This window comes from Lissotriton vulgaris, chromosome 8, assembly GCF_964263255.1.
Source record: "Lissotriton vulgaris chromosome 8, aLisVul1.2, whole genome shotgun sequence".
NCBI classification, from domain to species: Eukaryota; Metazoa; Chordata; class Amphibia; order Caudata; family Salamandridae; genus Lissotriton; species Lissotriton vulgaris.
In genome coordinates, this window is record NC_141696.1 from 480,329,946 (window position 1) to 480,349,656 (window position 19,711).

The 19,711-nt window shown below is 43.2% G+C and overlaps 1 protein-coding gene across 6 annotated transcripts in view; it reads left to right on the top strand.

Moving 5' to 3' along the window:
* EDAR (ectodysplasin A receptor) overlaps positions 1-19,711 on the top strand; it is a 494,038-nt gene that overhangs the window by 248,683 nt on the left and 225,644 nt on the right. For all 6 annotated transcript variants that reach the window (XM_086934280.1, XM_086934281.1, XM_086934284.1 and 3 more), the window contains one exon: positions 17,669-17,738. In XM_086934280.1, the coding sequence (XP_086790406.1) occupies positions 17,669-17,738 (70 nt within the window). The remainder of the gene's footprint in view (positions 1-17,668; positions 17,739-19,711) is intronic.

Below are 19,711 nucleotides of genomic sequence, written 5' to 3' on the forward strand. Positions count from 1 at the left end.
CCCTGGGATCAAATGGCGAGGAGGCGGGGTGCACGCGTCGCGCCAATGGCAGGCTCTGCATTACAGTAGTTCTCAATGGCCTCTCTTCAGGAGTCCGGACTGGCATTCTGTCGCCTCGGCTTAGACTGGGCAGAACTCGCGGCTTTCTCCTGCTAGCTGTCTCTCCTGGACGTAGAAATCAACGCGCACTTCCAATTTTAGATGACGTGGCGGGTCTCTCTGTTGTGGGTATATCTGCCCACACAACACCCAGTGCTGAACTGAATGATGCGAAGTGAGACACAATCACAGCCAGCAGTACACAAAGGGGGAGGACGGATCTGTGCAAGAATGAGTGTGTCCTCTGTGTCAACACTACGCTTTCACACATCTCAGCAGTAATTCGCTTCTAGGGGCGTAGGTACCATTGGTGTAGTAGGTGCAGTGACACCGGGGCATACTGAACCCCGATAATTGCTGCATTTTACTACCACAACAGCAGTAAAAGGGGCTATTTTCCTTGTTTGCCCGGTGGGGAGAAGCAAAGGAGGAGTGGGCAGGAGCATAAAACAAAGATGGATGGGGAGGAGAGGAAAAGCAGCATATGAGGGAGAGAGAGCAGCACGCGGGGAATGAATAAAAAGGAGACAGTGACATGGAGCACCGGAGGTGTGGAGGAAAAGCACAGGGGTGACAGAGAGCAAAAACAGAGTGTGGTCAGGAAAGTTAAGCTAACTAAGCAGCATATGAGGGAGAGAGAGCAGCACGCGGGGAAAGAACACAAAGGAGACAGTGACGTGGAGCACCGGAGGTGTGGAGGAAAAGCACAGGTGTGACAAAGAGCAAAAAAACAGAGTGTGGTCAGGAAAGAGAAGCAAACGAGGGAGGTGATCACTTTCGCGGCCGCTTTGATGTTCTCAGTGGCCGCGCGGCTCACTGAGAACATCAAAGCGGTCGCGAAAGCCCTCCCAAAGGCTGCAGGCGGACAAATGGTGCTCGGGCTCGGCGCACAGGCTCTGTGTCCGATCCGCCTGCAGACTTCGGGAGCATCTATGAGAGCCCTTACTTAGCTCTCGCAATGCTCAGCGAAAAGGAACCTACTCTGATTTCCACAACTAGCTTGAGCCTCCTCCCAATTAATAGATCTCCCTCCAGTTAAGAAGTGGCCTAATTCCTTGAATCCCTTTGATTCCCAAAATTTATGTGACTATTCTATAAGCCGAAGATATTCATAGCCTGAGGACTGAGCCTTTAAAGAGTAAAATTTCTGGAGTCCACTATTAAACACCTGGAGCGTCTTGTATCTTGTTTTCTTTGGAAGTTTTGATGTTTTTATAAAAACAGGAAGCTGTGACCCAGCTTCCTGAACCAAAAAATGCTGCTTCATAGTAGATACAAATATGAGGAAGTACCAGCCCACCCCAGCTAGTATCAAGTTGGAGTATAGATAGTTTTATCATTGATGCTTTTTTATTCCATATGAATGGACAAAAGATTTTTTCCAATTCTTTAAAATATTTTGTATTGATTTTAATCGGAATGTCAGGAAAGAGAAATATTAATAATGGTAATATCAACATCTTTATGAATGCTATGTGGCCAATCAAGGTAAGGGGAAGGAGTATCCATTTATCCAGTAAATCTTTAATTTTTCTCAACATGGCTTTGTAATTTAACCTTAATAAACTGCAAATTGATTTGAAACATATATCCCGAGATGTTGTTTCGGCTCAAGAGAAAGAGCTTGTTGTTTTAAATTATCTGGGAGAAAGTTGCTATAGACATTTAGGGCCAGGACTTCAGTTTTTTAATGATTAATGTTGTAACCTCCAATTGCCTCAAACTCTGTGAATTCTCTTAAAATTGATTTAATGTTTTGCCTCACTGCTTTCAGGTACAATATAATATCGTCTGCAATAATTTTAGTTTTGTCATTCCCTTTAGTGGAGTTTTTATTTCTATTTTGTCTCAAATCCTAACCGCCAAGGGTTCTATAAAAAAAAGTAAACAAGACTGGAGACAAGCGGCACCCCTTACGGATTCCCCGTCTTATATCTATTGTACCTGCCAGTGTCGTAACGATAATTGAGGGGGCCCCCCTGCCAGGTACGTGGAGGGGCCCCCTCCGGACTCTATTAGGAGCTCTCAGGCCGAAGTGCAGTGCTGAGGGGGCCCCCTTGAGCTTGAGGGCCCCCCCGCACTGCGGGGGATGCGTGGGCCTGTGTTACAACCCTGGTACCTGCCAGGTTAGAGTTTATCCTAACCTGTGCCTGAGCCCCTTGATATATATTCTGAGGCATAGCGATAGTCTGGGGGGGGGAACCAAACCTTTCAAGACCAAAAAATAGAACACATCAGTTTACCAAGTCAAACACATTCTCAGACCATCGTTATCAAGGCGGGTGTTTGATTAGTATTAAAAAAGTTGACCTCTTGGACTAAATAACCCGTCTTAGAAGGCATTGACCTGCCGGCTGTGAATCTAGTTTGATCTGTATGTATCGCATACTGGGCTAACACCACCTTAAAATCATGTTGTTGTCACTCAAAGCCCTGCTTTTTGGGTTAATTCTTTGGTTTTCCACATATTGAGCAATCGCAGTAACCTTTGTACATCACTGTTATTTGGAGTAGCAAATGATGAAATGGTGAACGCTATGCAATCCCTGCCTCGGTGCTGTACCTTTTAAAAATGTTGTGGGCTTCCAGTGCCACTGCAGGTCTGATTCTGACCTTATACTGACTGCAATCGTTTTAGATGACTCATTTTGGTGATATTTTGAGCTCAGCTTTTCATTCCATGCCCACAAATCGTGGCCAGTGTAATTGGGCAACACTCACTCTGCATTGATTCCGTGCAGCCAGGGGGCATCCAAAGCCGAATGCACGTGTAAAACATGATGCACATGATGAAGTAGATTAGTGAACCCACAAACATGGCAGATGCCACCCTCCAGAATTGTCAGCACGTCGCAGCTGCCAAGATGGCTTAATGGTTGTCACTTTTCCCAGATAAAAAACACCAGCCACGTGTTCACATATTACGATTCTGCAAGGGCCTGGACACGATACTTGAGTAGAACTTTCTATGAAATCGTCTCTATCAGGGCCGGACTAGCCCTACCGGGCATCAGGTGTTTTCCCATGAGGCTGGAAGGGTGGGAGCCAGTTTTTCAGCTGTGGGGGGACGGTTTTTTGTTACTGGGGAGCGGTTTTGCAGCGGTGCTGCAATATCAGGCCCCAGTAACAAAAGGAGCAGAGCTTTACACCTGCACCCCCACCACAGCCCCTTCCCCCGAGGGTGGATAGCCCTACAAAATTGCCAGGGCTGCTTTGGGTTCCCAGTCCAGTCCTGGCCTCTTCATTTTTAACAGGGGTTTTCTGTCTTTGTTTACTTTAAATATTACTCATGGATCGTTGGGGCAGCTGCAAAACACAATTTTAAGTTTTTTCAACTTACATTTACTGTTAAAAGAATGTACAGATAAGGGGGGGAAATACCAGCTTCAGGTGAATTTTCTATTTTTTACACTGGCAGGGACATTAAAACACTGGCCATGCCGGTATAAAACTGGCCAGGTGGCAACCCCAGATGGAGCTGCCATCATGGCACATCTATGTCCCCCCCCCTTCTCTGGAGCAACCCTTTGATGGCCACATCCTTTTTAGAGGTTGTTAAATCATCAAAAAATACGTTTCCTTTAGTACTATGGTCCAACAGAAAGGAAGGAGCTCCTGCTGCGTCTGTGATTGTGACTCACACGCTCCTTTCCACTCTCCCTCTTTTTTCTCACCGTCATGAGCTGCTTTTCTACTTCTCTCTCGTGCTTCTTTCTTTTATTTCTCTCTCTCATTGTCTAGCGTTCTTTTATCCCTCCCACAGCTCTCTCTTTCTCACTTCACAGCGCTCTCTTCATCTATCGCTTTCTCACTCTTGCCCTTTATCTGTCTTTCTCTACTTTAGATCTTTCTCTCTCACTCTCTTCTTTCCTTTCTCACTCCCCTTGCTCATTCACGCTGTCCTAACCCAGCTTTTCTTTTTACGACCTGTCTTTTCTGCCTTTGCGACTTTCTATTTCCAACCCCTCTTTCTTGTTGTGTCTACCTTTTTTTCACTCTCTGCCGTCTCTCCCTTTCTCTTTTCTTTCTCCCTCGCTATCTCTTGCCACCAGCCTTTCTTCATAACCCATCATTGGCTGATCAAGTTCTGTCTTCTTCCTCCTCCATTCTCTCCCATTCCTCCCATCTTTCTCTCTCCCCTTTCAGTGCCGCTTCATCGCTATGATATTTCCTTATTTCTCTCTCTCCTCCTTTCTCTCTTCCCTTCCACCCTCGCACTCTCTCTCCTCTCTTCTTGCCTCTCACTCACTCATGGTTTCTCTCTCCTCTCTTTGGTTGTCCCACCCTCTCTCCCTCACTGTCATATGATTCTTCAACCATAACTCTGTATAAAGTAAAGTGGATTAGACAGGCATTTTTATTGAAGGATGTAAAGCTTAGGCCCTCTCCATTGTTTATCATCTCTTTCAATATCCTCGTCCATGGTATAAATTTAGTGCTCCATTACATCACGCGCACTGCATTGTTTGCTTGCAGCATATACATCTTCTGTGCCACCCAAATCTTTGTACATCTGTTACCTGCTTTTGAAAACTCTGCAACGTCCAACTCAAGGACACACAAACAGGCTAGGGAGAACACGCCACTGTGTCTAACCATGGAACGTACCTCCACCCATGGCCACAGGCCACGAACCACCAGGGGCATAGCTACCATTGGTGCAGTGCGCAGTAGGTGCAGTGGCACCAGGCCATGATCTCCACATGGCCCGACCTCTGATGATTGATGTATTTTACTCCCCCATCAACAGTCAAAGGGACCATTTTCCTTGTTTGCACCAGAGCCCATGGCATCCTTGCTACCCTACTGCACATCCCTCGTGGAGTGGCAGCATTTATGGAGCTGGCGACCTTCTCAAGATAATGTATATGGCAAGGACCCCCTGAACAATGACGTCCATGTGGCCCTTTTTATATCTAAAGAATAATCATTACATGGTTTATCTGGCGTTAACTTTGCAATTCTTTTACTGTTTCTAAGTGCTACAACTGCTGTACTCTTACAAAAAAATAATTTAACTCAGTTTATCAAGCTCATGAGAGTAAACAGTGAATGGTTGAGAGGGCCCTAGCACCATCCAAAAAAAAGATCTGCAGTACACTCCGATGTCAGCAGCCAGTGTTTAACTTGCTGAGCCGTATTGCCAGTTTGAGCACCACACATTCCATGCAGACAAACATACCTCATAAAAGCTGTACAGTTGGCTAAGTGTTGGCACCTCAACAGCTATACCCGTCACTAATCTGCATATCAACCATCCAGAAGAAATTAACTTAACTGTACCAAATTCACATGCACTCAACATTGCATCAAAGAAAAGATTTGGCTAATTATGCCTCCTAACTCAAGAACCACCATATGGTGAATAATGGACAGCTGAGCATCACAACCAAATGAAACCACTGGCAAGGTCCTTGGCACGTACACATCCATACCCACAATGAAAGAGACAGATACATGGTAATCTAGCAAGCTACTATTCAATAAAATTATTTACTAAACAGGACCGAACACTGTGTCCACAAACCACAATGTCCACAGTCTCCGGTCCAGGAGAATCCCTGACAAATAACGTGTTTCAAGACTCCGAAAACTCTTCAGGGCCATACAAATGTTAAACCTGTGCCATGCAAATTCTCAAAACTAATTGTAAGTGACCTATCAAGGAAAGCCTTCTCTCCGCTGATCATTGTGTGTTGAGGATTCCAAGTTATGCATCATCAGTGAGATTTCAAGCAGTGCTTAATGTGTAAAAAATGAAGTGCCAGGCCCTCATCAGGAGGCCACTGCAGCCTACACCACCCATTGCCCTTGCTAGCACTACCAATGACTGCACCAAACCAGCTACTAACCATCACACTTCTCCTACAAGTGTGACAATTCAGGCCACTGCAGGACCCCAAAGCTATAAGAATGGCTTGGGCAGCAGGCATTAGTCATTGTTAACATATATTGAACTAGTTAACAACTGTTGTTGTGCTCACTTTAAATCAGACAAACAGCTCACCATGTGGCAGACTGTCATAAGTGCTGATGCCGAGTACCGGAAACCATCAGCTCAAATTTAGCACTGGTTTCAAGAAGTCTTCCAAGTCGAACTTTTCTCCTTCAGAAATCCACCTTTCTCTGCATGACCATCTCTCTCTCTCTCTCTCTCTCTCTCTCTCTCTCTCTCTCTCTCTCTCTCTCTCTCTCTCTCTCTCTACTTATATATATATAGGAAGATGAAGAGCTAAAGTTGATATTTGGGGTGGAGGGAATTGATTGGTTCAAAAGGAAGACCATTTGAATCACTACAATGGATCACAGGTGTAAGCAAAGTGGTTACTGGAGCCGGTTGTTGTTGAATACCTGGAGGAAAACTGAACCCCAGAATCAACATTGGGGCCTCTCCAGCTCTTATAATTTTCGGACCAGCCCACCACTGGGTATTATCAATCTAGAAATTGATAGAACATAATGTACAATGCATTAATGAAGAGGTTGACTAGACCCATACTGTTATAGGGATCTGTTATGATGGCCTCTTCTTATACAGTGTTTTCCTATAAGTGTCTAAGTGGCAGGGTATTAAAAGAAATCCCATCTGTGGTTGCTGAGGCCTTCCACAAAGTGGAGGCTCCAGTGGAGTTCAGTGGTGGCTTAGGCAGTCTGATGGCCTTCGGGTGTTAGTGTGCGTATCCACATCTCACCCCGCACGTTTCCGCAGCACACCTGAGGTAGAGAGCCCTCGGGGAGTATCCTCTTCCACAGTGGGTTGTGTTACAGTGCATTGTATTAAAATCATAAAGGGTGATACTGTTTAAGAAGTCAGTTGGGCAATCAGAGGCTTGACATTTTTTTTATAAAATGGGATCTAAACAATGGGTCTGTGTTCGTTTTTATCACAAATGCGTGTGGTGTATTCTTGGATAAATCCTTTTTCTCATCTTCCTAAACCTTGCGCGAGGAAATTCAAGACAGGGTTTATTGCACTGACCTGCAACTTTTATTTACACAACAGATTGCTAGAAACATACCTTCCTGTACTATGTGGCAGATTAACACTAGCCATGAAGGTGAGCCATTGGTTTGCGCACCTCCTGCTGGCCTTTGAATGGAATTTGTAGGTCACAAGTTAGACCCAGATTGCTATAACTAAACAAGGGTGTCTGCTTTTGCAGCAAGCGAAACCCCAAATGAATGTCTACATCATTTGCGATAATTGTGTTGGTGAAAATCAGAGGATGTCTGTCCATTTAGGAAAACTAGGCTGTCACCAAGGTCACCGAGTTAAGTAGGGCTCCAGTTCGCGAATAAAAATATATTCTAAAAAATCTGTGTGATAGCTGTATGCTCGTTTAACGTTCCAGTTACTGTTAGCTCCTGTAAAACAATCCTTGGGGAATTTGTGACACAAGCTGCAACACCATGATGTTACAAAATGATCTAGGGCACAAATATGTGTAAAAGTGCACATTAATATAGAGAAAATATACACCTCACTTTCTGGTTTGTTGTGAGTAATGGGTGAATTAATAGGTTTTCTTCAATCGCACACACACAGTATGACATTCTACTCCTGTCACATCAGTTTGTATTGGCCTGGAACTGACAGGTCTGAAAAGCGACCAACCATAATTGGTCTTAAAAACTTAAACCAGGTTAGCAATACCGTTTGTCCATGCATTTTCCTTTAATGTTATGGTAGTTAAATGTTTAATCTTTGAAAAATCGAATGATTTGGGATTATCTTCTTAGATATATGTTCATATGGAACTTTTTGTGTGTTGAGCTTGTGCTTGTTTCGTGTTTGAGCTTAGTAGGATGTCTAAGCGCCTCAAAAGTTCCTACAGTTGGCTTCGGATCTTTAAAGAAATAAATAAACACTCACATCTTATTATTCAACCTAACTTCAGATTGCGCTGAACGCTAAGGCACTTGATTGTGAATTCCATGTCCGACAGCTTAGAGGTTTGAATCTTAGCAGGGTTTCTAATCATTCGCCCCACAAAAGTTGTTAAAATGAGTACTACACCTGTGATTCAAAGCACAGAAATCCACAAAATTGAGGCAGTGGGGGTTACACAACAAACGAGCATTGGCAAAGCTGATAGTTCTTGCCTACACAAGATCTATTGGTTTTGTCAATGTTTTTTTTCAGCAATGTTGTACGCAGGCAGCATGATTGCAAGTAAAGTGGCCAGCGCTTTCTTTTCTTTACTTTTAGCCATGCTGCACAGCAGCTACGCAGTTGTACAACATAGCTATGGCACATTGACAAAGCAGATAGCTCTCATATAGGCGAGACCTATTGGTTTTGCCAATGTTTGTTTTTTTAGGACCGAGGGCGGCGTGAAAAAAAGAAACTTTTTAATTGGTTGCTTAAATGCATCGCGGGTTAAAGAGATTCAACAGCGATGAAAGGCAAACTCTGCCTTTCATGCAAGAATCAAGAAGCTGCTTCTTATAAATTAACATAACACAGTTTATGATAATGTGTAAAATAGTATGTGCTATGGAAACACACATATTGTAATAACGCGCTATGTGGTGCACGTAACCAACACATAACATAGTTCTGCTTGTATGTAAGTATAAAAACACAATACAAGTTATATGTGAACACACCAAATACTATAAATTTTACCCATAAAATATTACACATTCAATATTATATGTAAAACGCATACATATATATTATAACACGCATTAAACTAACAATTCAATACACTCTTGTTGTCGACCAAGTGCTACTATTAATAGAAGCAACAAAAAAGCAGTATATAATTCTTGCCAAAAACATATTTTAAGACTCGGCAAATGGGATACGTTACACGCTGCTATAGCAGTATGTATCATAATGATAACCATCAATGGCATAAATTGTAATTTACATCTAAAAATGCATGGGGTTTTCATTTCAGACATGCTACAGAGTAACAATCCTGCTGAAGAGCTTACTTTAAATTGTCAAAAAGAGAAATACAAACCCAATCAAATTTGCATCTGTGATTAATATTGAGTAGTACAGGGATGACACCAAACTCAAGGACGGAAAAGACCAAGAGGACATGGCTTAAGAGGCTTAGTACAAGCAGTTGGAAATAAATATATTTGGGGGTTTGCAAAGAACCACGAAAAAGCACTCTGGGAGTTGTAGTAAGTAAGGAAATGAATGTGGTGACATCAGGAAACCATACACTAGGGCTAGAGACCGAATGGAGGGCTGGGTCTGGCTTCATGGTAGTTAAAGTGAATGATAATATGGGGTGGGGGAACTCACAGAGATTCACTCCATGGAGTTATATGAAAACTCTGCCAGGTTCCGTGGAGTTCCACGAAAAGGTGGAAATCGGCACGTCGTGCTGCTCGTGCTGAGTTTAAGAGATGGGAGCTTTTTCTGCGCTGCAAAATCAGTGCAAATGGCACCATGCAGCACGCCTCTTCTATGCTGTTGCTCATGTAGATTTTCTACTCTAGCGGTAGCTTTCTCTCCGCGAACGGGCGCAACTGCCCACATAGAGAAAATCTTGGCGGGTTCCCTGCTGACATCTGAAAATCGCACTAGGGGACAAAAATTCTCGCTCCCACTCACCAACTTACCGCTGCCTAGCCATACACAAGAAAAAACACTGCTGTGCGATGGTTGGCAGAGTTTGGCCGGAACTCCACATTACAAGCGTAAAGCAGTGTGGCCAAAACTCTGCGAACTCTTCCAGCGGAGAAGAATTTATCGCCCACCCCCAATGATAATCTATGTGGTATTTTTTTTTACAAACTTTGCCTCCAAGGACACTGGCAATAGGGAAAAGAACAGAGAAATGGACAGAAGGGGCAAAGGCCACCGGGACGGATGTTCAAGGCCCCACAGAGAGTTGGCAAAGGCAAAATGGAGAAGTGTGGCTCACTGGTTAGAGCGGTAGACTCTTAAGCAGAGATCAGGCCCGGGACCAGGGTTCAAGTCCTGACGCGGCAGGGTCGTGGGCTCAATGTCTGCGGACTCGATAATTCTCGCCTCAGCGCCTACTCTAATCATGGGTCCCACGCTGCAACTCTGGGCAATAGCTTGCTTAATCTCCACAACGGCACCAACAACACTGGGATGCCCGGCTTCACCTTGGGGTGCCCAGGAGGAGCATCTCACAGGGAGAGCCAGGAACGGTTCCGCAGCATTATACAGTGCCGGGACGTCCCGTTGCTGGGGCAGCTGTGCGCTTTACAAGTATACTACATTTACATTTACAAAATGTACGCAGGATGAAAGGGAGGGAGCAGAGGTAAAACAGATGACGGCTGGAAAAAACGGGCAAAGATGGAGGGTGGAAAGGAGGATGGAAATGCAAGATGGTCGTATGGAGCGGGACGGGAATAGATGGATTGGAAACATGCACTCTTACGGTGTGCTGGCACTAAACATTTTTAAATAGTACTTCTGGAAGCACGCGAGCTTCAGAAGGACACTAATCATGCAATTAATCAGTACTTGGCCCATGCTTCATCGAAGGGGCAAAGACGCAAAGAAGAAAGTGGAATCAGCACTTGCCTACCATAGAGAAGCAAGTAAATCAGAGTGACAATGAAGCGAACCAATCATATGTAATAGGGTTCTAAGCCCTTTTTTATTAAAGAGTTTTTGTTTTGTTAGCAAAAGATCTTGGAATCAACAGTGTATTCTTGCCCAGGTGAGACCTATTACAGGGTTGTTAGTTAGTTGTTTTCAGCAAAGCTTACAGAGGTGCTATGAGAATTGCTTTACTCAAGAGTTGTCTACACAGAGTTGAGAGTTTCCAATTCGAAAGCACTTTAATGGCCCTACTGATTGGTCCTAAGGGAAGATAATTAATTTTACGTCTTCTCTTCTGGGAGGCCTCCAAGGAAAAGATGGCTTTCTTGGAAAGGCTCGGCAGTCAACTGAAGTCCGGGAGCATGCTATTGAGTAAATTAGTTTTCAGAAATTAATAATAGTGCTAGGCTTTGTAAACACTCGCGAAAAACGAACCGTAAATTATGAAACACGGAAACACGGACTTCGGCTCACGGCAGAAAATGAGCGTGCTTGGGTTTTCTGTTTGCGGTTTTCCCAGGAGAAATTGTTAGAACAAAAGGGCTCAATATTTACTTAAGACCTGAATAAACTTGCGGAATTGCTCCGAGGTATATTTGAAAGTGAGGTCACTGTTTTGTTGAGCCCTTAATCCGCGTGTTCTGTAAAAAAAAATTCAATAGACGCTGCCCCCATATTTTTATTCATCCTTGCATGATTGGCTCCTTACTAATGAATGACAGAATCATGCCATTAGCCGAAATGGAAGTGAACGTCGATAGGGTTTGGAGCATCCAAATTTTAGACCGCCTTGTAGCCCAACTAACCAAAAAGCAACATTAGACAAACTCAAATACCAACTTCTTTCTCCCTTGTCTCAGGCAGCTTGCATATCACCCATATCCTGATGGAACTTCATTGGCTCCGTTTGCCGGACAATATAAATACACAAGGATGGGGACACTGTTCCTAGGGAGGTGAGACAGGGAAAGGAAATAGGGATCCTAGGCCTTGGACTCAATAGAAAAAGGAAAGAACAAGTCTTATTCCTTGTTGCCCTCACACACCCCGAAGGATGTCATGCTTTATCATCGGGTAGTTGCTTGTCGTTGGGCCGGCGCTGCAATTCCCTTCGGGTCCCCCGAAGGGTCCCTTTGTCGGAGATCTTCTGCGAACTGCCGTTTGGTGCATGCAGGTGTGCAGGGGAGTCCTAAGTGAGAAGTGCGTGCAGTGATTAAAATTGACTAAGGGTTACCAGAAATATATGTTTTAATATGGCGGTACCCTTGCCAAAGTAAAAACCCCGTAGGTCAAGTGTTACCCACAAAGCATAATGTGCCTGGGTAACTCAAAAGGTCATTAGAAGCATCAAAAGGTCGACATGTTTCGCGCCCATAAGGTCCTGTAGGATCCGCTGCGCTTCTTCCGGACCAGGTGAGCGTGAAGTGTGGTCTAGTGCTGGTGATAGGAGATAATACACAAAATAGAAAGAAAATACATTTGTAGGAAAATACATTTGTACAGAGGATTTAGTCACCCTCTTAGGGGATCAAGGCAGGCCCAGACCTGTGACTACTACTGATAAGCTACAACTGAATATTTGAGACTGCTTCCTGATCAACGGTCTAGTATGTGGGGGAGTAGTACTCCATGGGCTAGAAACGTGGGCTGCCCGCACCTTACCAGAAAATAAACTCAGGTGCCGGCTCGTCAGCACCTACCCATTCCACACATCTGCCGGCCCACACCATCTCCAAAACCAGCTGCATCATTTACAAAGCGATCATGACCAGCAACCCTGCTTATTTTGCAGTCAAACTCACCATTTCTGATGATGGTTGGCACACCCACAGCCAGGACTCCATCAGACAAAAACAGACAACTAATATGTTTAAAAAAGGAAACAATGCAGCAGGCCGTTTCTATCTATACACCCTGGACCTGGAGCAACTTTCTCCATCTATCAAAACAGTCCCAATGCTGCTCCAATGTAGGAAAGGTCTGAAGACACCTTTTTAAAGAACACTGCATCTCTATGCATTAACCATCCATAACCGTGTCCAATCAATCATTCACTTAATGCTCGCCTTCGACCCTGTACAGCACACTGATACCTTTTGGCTAGGTTTGCACTATAGAAATACTATGTAAATACATACACACATACTTATCCAAATAGTGCACTGGGTAAAAAGTAGAGAGAGGTTTTGAGCAAACCCTCCAATTCTCAGTACTGTCTCCTCAACAGTCTTTCCACACCCTCTCATCATGAACTCTATAAGAAAAACTTGGAATGCAAGTGGAATTAAGGTTGTTGCTGCTCTATAATTGCTCCACTGCAACATGAAAAATATGCATAAACTACTGTGGCAATCTCAAAATAATGTTGACTTTTTGCAAAAGATGCTAAAGAGCACCTGAGATTTCTGCAATCCAATCACCTCTTAAAGGCCCTCCTCTGGTTTAATGATAGTGTGGCTCTGGAATGCTCCCAGTTTCTGGTACCATGGGGAGGGAGTGAGGAGTCAGGACTGCTAGGGTGTTATGGTGCCATGCACTGCAGGGCTGCAGGTACTTAGACTCTGTAGCCAGGCTCCATCCATCATGAAAATGGCAGCCAGACCAGAGTGACTCAAGATTTTGAAATGACATACCCTCCTTTCTTGAATAGTCCATAGACCCTGGTTTCCTTTTAGGGAGCAATCATACATGCTGTAACATATTTGATTTATTATCCTATCCATTTTAGATTCAGCACTGACCTTAGTGCTGGAGTTTCTAGAAATGCAAGATAAACAGAAATGAGTATGTTATCACATGCAATATTTGGTGCCACTTCAACTTTGGTGGTTTGATGCGAACACCTCATTTTCCAGCCACATATTGTTTCCTCACTACTGATACTCTAAAGGCATTTTAGATGATTGTATGGACTTCTGCTAACAATTAGGTGATCAGCTCACGCTCGCTTTAGTTAAATATTACATTCTGTAAAATTACAAAACTGAAAAGTTTAAAGTTGCTGTTAAGGTTTTGAGAAAGTAGAGCCAGTTCGTCGTCAGCTGGGCACTGCAAAATGGTGTACCAGACTTCTCAAAAATGCATTCAAGATCGTCGCCATACTAGAAAGTCTGGGATGTGGTAAAATGTCACTTCACCTATAATGTTGGCTGAGAGACATACTTAATAAATACCAAACGCAACACACCTCTTAGAATTTCCACACTATCTATCACAGCATCTTAAATCGGAACATATGACTTATGCAGGCAGGGCGGAAATATTTTCAGAATACCGGTTGAAGTGTAGTTTGGGCCCATAGTGGGGTGGGGAGGGGCAGCACATACCACAGACCAGCTTGTTGGTGTGTAAAAGGCCGCTTTATTGGAAACAGGTGCACCTTCCAAATACATAACCTTGGCCTGTGCCGAATAAAACTAAACCTCACTAAATATATACTTCCTAACATACCCCTCTCCCCCACCCCTAAAATTGGATCCCCCTGAACAATTATAAACACCAACTTGCAATTTTCAACATTCCTACCTACCTACTATATAACTTCTTATATCTACCCAACTGTAAACCCAGACCTCAGGAACTCCCCCCTGCACTTTTTAGGAAAAACGCCACCAAAAAGGCCTACAAAAAACACACCTGTCCAGCGACGAAAACCCCCATACAACATAACCCCCGATGCACCTGATCCCAACAAGACTACCTCGAAAAAACCTCTCCTGCACAACCCTACAACCCAGTACCAACCCCCCCAGATGAAAAGAAACCCAGGGCGGGCGGGAGGGAAAAACAGAGAAACACCGCAGATCGCCTACAACCGGCTGCTGGGTCACTACCACCAAAATGGTGGGTAGTTTCCCAAAATATCCAGCTAAATATGTACCCAGCCCAAAGGTAGCCCAAGAAAACCCAACCAGCCCAAAAGGAGCCCACAAAGCCCAACCTATGTACCCAGCCCAAAGGTAGCCCAAGAACAGTCCAACCAGCCCAAAGGGAGCCCACTGAGCCCAACCAGCCCAACTGAGGTGCTGGCTGCCCCCCCCCCCCCATCCCCCTTGGCAAAAAGTCCCCGGGAGGGCCAGGCCTCCCGCTGGTCGGCTGCCCCTAGCAAGGCCCTATTGGTCACATTCTCTTACCTCACGCTCTTATCTGTGAAATATAGGGTGGAAGCCTTGGGGCAGAATATGGACCCATCCTTGAGTTGCACACATTATGTCTTTAAGAGGTCACTTCTGTTGTAAATTTTGGAAAAGTGGTTGTTAACCAAGTGGACGCTCATCTCTGAAATCGAGCCTTTTCAATCTGTAAACTGGAAACATCCTGTCTAATCTTCGAAAAAGGAAATTTATGTTTTTACTCAGTTAATCCATTAAAAGTGCCCAAACAGGAAATGACATTATGAGGGTCATTGATGACATCCCTCAAAATGATATCCATAATCTTAGTCTGTTTCACCTTTAATGACATCAGTAACTACATTAGATATAGGAAGCACATTAAGGGACACAAATAACCACTATTTAGTCACTGAACAAACTGTGCATTTTGGCAGAGCACCTGACATTGTTCTGTTACCATTCATAATACATATTGAGTTATACAGAACATCCCTCTGGGGCTATAATGATGAATGCTGGGCTATAACCCAGTATTAGGTGATTTGAGAGACAGCACCTCCAAGATGTTAGTAATGCAGTTAAGCAGATTCTGTCATTTCTCTGACCAGCCATTTATGGAATCTCTAATGCTCACTAAGGGCCAGGCAATCTATAGAACACATAGTAAAATGTGTAATCTATTGTCTTTGCTCCCAGACGTTTGCTGTAGGTCATAACAGTGGGAGCACAAAAAACAAAATTAGCATCCTGCTACTAAAGGTCCCATTTTAAATGGGCTGGAAAATGTCCCAGTGCCCCCTCTCAAAACTACCACTAACGTGTGTAATGGTATTTTTGGGGTACAGGCAATGGCAATACTATTATTTAGTTGTTTTTGGGGAATAATGCAATGACAACCATATTTCCGCTCCAATTTCTGCATTTTTTGCCCCATTTTGGCTTAGTGATTCATCTGTACATTTCTCATGCTTTGAGCAGGTGAAATGTCTAGGCGAGAATGTCCAGAACTGTGGTGTTCAGCAGATCTTTGAATTGGCAATGGGACCAGTAACTACCATTACCGGCTGAAGTGAGAATTACGAGGCACTCGCAATGAGGTCCATTGCACCGACCAGCATGTGAGGCAACAGATAAAATCTTAGAACACCTAATTTAGTAATGATTGAAGATTTTCATAAATGCTTTATTTTCCCCAGGAATATCAGGTAATATATAGGGCCTTATTTAGAGTTTGGAGGGTAGAAATATCCTGTCGGCCATATTATAAGTGCTTTAAGCTATAATGCACGTGTAACACAGTGGGATTTCTGCCACATTTATGACAAACTATCACGTCCTCCCAAACTCTGAAAAAGGCAATTAGATCTCCTTTTGTTGAAATCTTAACCCCCAATTTGAAACGCAATGCCAAGTATTTGTTCCATTCTTGAGGTTGAGGTGCAGTGGCAGTCGGGGACCTCCGAACCAGTGGACCAACTGCCGTATTACAACTATGGCGGTCGGACCACCATAGGACCGCCTTAACCGCTGGTGATCCTCGATCCCTCTGCGGTGTAGCGGTGGTCTGGGGTAACAATATGCTGGTGATGCTTCTGCTGCACTGCCAAATATATTACAACTTTCCTGACCTCCACACGTTTCATGGCGGTAATCCCGCCATGAAGTGTGATGGTCAGAAAAGTAAAAGGGCCCCTTCAGGGCCCCATGGTGCCCATGTGTATGGGGGTGCATGCAGAGGGGCATATGGTGTGCCCTTCTGTGTGCATGCACCCCAGTTCCGTTGGTACCGTAGTTCAAAGGCTCACATATGAGCCTTAGAACTGCACCACCGTAGGACCGCAACATTGCCCACCAGACCACAAAATGACTCGTTATCTGGCGGGCAGCAGGCGGTTGACTTTGGTGGTGTGGGAGTGGGGTTCTGGCATGGCGGCCCCCTCCTACACCACCAAAGTCATAATCAGGCCCTATTTCACTAGATAATTCTCCTTTTCTCTGCCTCGCAACATTGTGTCGATTTTAATGTTCTAACTTTTATGGTTTTTATTAACCGAAATAAAGATATTTGACTGACTGACTAACTTTTAATCAATTTTCATATTTTGGTGGGGATGCCCAAGCATTTTGCATCTGTCTTCAGACAAGGTGATTCCTTCACACTATTCAAAAAACACAACTCTTCACTAAATGATTACTTCCCAAATGTATTCTAATCAAGTGAATTTAGTATAACTTATGTCCTCTAAATCTAATGTCCCTAAAATGAACCCTTAACACTGTGGATCGAAACGCCATCAAACTTTGATTCAATTGGACTTTTTTTCTGAATTGATTTTTCTACTGTGGAGATACTTTAAGCAGTACAAGCAACAATGAAACAGTTATTGTTCCATTGCCGCTTGCATTATACACATTCTCAAGTTTCTTTGAGCTCTACTGCTCTGTATAATCACTTGAGCACTGAGCAAAGCCTTCATGCATTAAATGTTATGTATTCAAAAAGCTTTTTTATGGCTTCTTATCTTCTTGTCTAATTCTATACGTATATCTGAGTATTTATCATTGCATTTCCCACAAGGGCTTGTTTCACATGAGGTCTTTGTCCCTGGTTCCAGGTGGTTTATGGGTTGCCCCTGTTGCATATTACCATTCCCAAAGAGCCAATGTTCAAATCAAAAACGCAGTTAGCAGCACTAACCCCATCCTGTCCATGCACTCTGATTGACCAGATCGAGTGCAACCTTATGGGTTTTCTTTGCCAGATTGCAGGGATTGAACTGGTACTTACATTTTGGGAACCAGTGGGTGTGCAGGTCTCAATGCCATGATGCTATATGAGATGTAGGAATTTCCAAGCGACAACTGAATTTGGCTGTTATGTGCATACTAACTCTCCCTATCTTTACAGGTCAAAGTGCCAGAAGGATATGGCCCAGGAGGAGGAGCACAGACGGGTCCGTGTTTTCCGACTCCTCATGGTAAGCCTTCATCGTTGTATGTAGAAAATAGAGGCACCTCATTACAATCTACCTGTGTTATGTTAACCTAAATCTGTGTAGGAAACATTCTTCCAAAAGCATTGTTACTTAGTGCTTTTGCCCACCCCTTGAACTTCCACATAGTCCCAGGGTAACTATTGTAAACCAGAGTCTGATTTAGCTTGTGATGAAGTGTTACTGGTATTGTCTTAAGGTCATATTTTCTGCCTACAGACGTTTATAAAGGGGTTTGCACCAGAATCAGGGCAAATCTGGAGTTTTGTGTTTGAAACAATATTTTATGTCTTCCAAATAATAGGATGCAGGGAGCTGTGCCCTTTTTGTGATGCTCAGGTGTTGTATCCTGGTCTTGGCACATTCCAGTGGCATTTTCAATGGATAGCTGGCTTGACTGTCGAGACCTAGCAGAACGTCTGTAATGTAAATATACAGGAAATTTGGGGATGATAAAGTATTTTTAGCTTTTAAAATGAAAGTTTAATACTTTGCAGAAACTGAAAAAATAATTGAAACAAAATGCAATTTTTACACAAAATGAAGTACATTTTTTGCTTGGTACAATCTAAGCTAAAAGTTAGACGAGATTTACACTTCCAATTGGTCAACGTCTCAAAAATGAAGTAACATAGGTTTCTTTTTAGCATCTTATACATCATAGCAACGTATGGCCCAAATATCACCAAGGTTATCTTGCAGAGGGCATCTTTTTGCCAAAGGAGAGATTGTTATTTCCTTTAGATTGTACAAAAATTTATATTTTGTCAGTCCTCACCTGCTGTGGTTTGAAATTTAGTGATGGGGTGGTTTGAGAATCTTTACAATTAATCTAAGGGGTAATATAAGATTTGAGTTTCAGCTTGTGAGTTAGGTAAGGGACTGTATACGGTCTAGGGCTTTGATGGAATGACTTCAGTGGGACACTAAGAAAGAATTATTGTAATAGAGGGCATCTGGAAAGACCGGCCTACTTGTAATGGCTAGGGAGACAAGAAATACACAGTTTTAGATATGTGTGCCTTTTCAGTTCACATAGATAATTTGTCCATTATCTGCTAGAACCAATGCCTTGCGTATCTGAAAATGTGAATTTCTTTAAGTGCTATTCGAGCAAGACCATTATCATTGGGGAATTGTGTATACTCTTAAAGGCAGAAGCTGCTTTGGAACCAGGAGAACTAAGTTCTAAGCATTCAGTTAGCATTGTACAAAGAAAACATAGAAATATTTTTTTTTAAAGAAAATAGACTTCTTTGTACCATTATTCTTTTTGACAAACTTTTAAACTATAATAACATGTGCCAATATCCCCTCTAGTTTGTAATGGCACACCATCTTGCAAAAAAGAATGATGTGTACGGAAAAGAATAAAAAAGGCGCTGCCACTTTAAAAATATTAGTATTATGTTGAACACTCAATTATGAAGTTGAATCAAAAGTTGTATCTTAGCAAATGCAAGGTAAAACACAGGACCTGAAGGGCAGGCAGGACCCATCCCTCAACTTGACTCACTACATGACCAAAGAAACATAATAACATTAAAATGTAACCTTAACATTGCCTTTGCAAAGATTTATTTGCACAAATGTAAATTGCGTAATATACAGGAGCGCCCATGTCTCAAGTGTCCAAAAGCATTGGCTTTGACCATTATGCCAAAATGGGGTTTGGGCTGACGGCATCTAGAGACATACATATTCACATCTTCACCTTAACTCTCCTGCGCTCTACATTCTCCTCCTTCTAATCTTCTTCACTTAAACCTATTTTCAAGTAATTGCTAGGGTCAGATACCTGATTTGTAAATTGCTCCGAACTCTTGATGAATCAATCATCTTTATTGTCACATAAACTATATGTATAGTTCCAAAACGCTGTAAACATGTATATAACTCCTCGCAAAGCTATGAGTATGTCAGAAATTTCTACATCAACCTTGCAGAAAAAAAGTTTT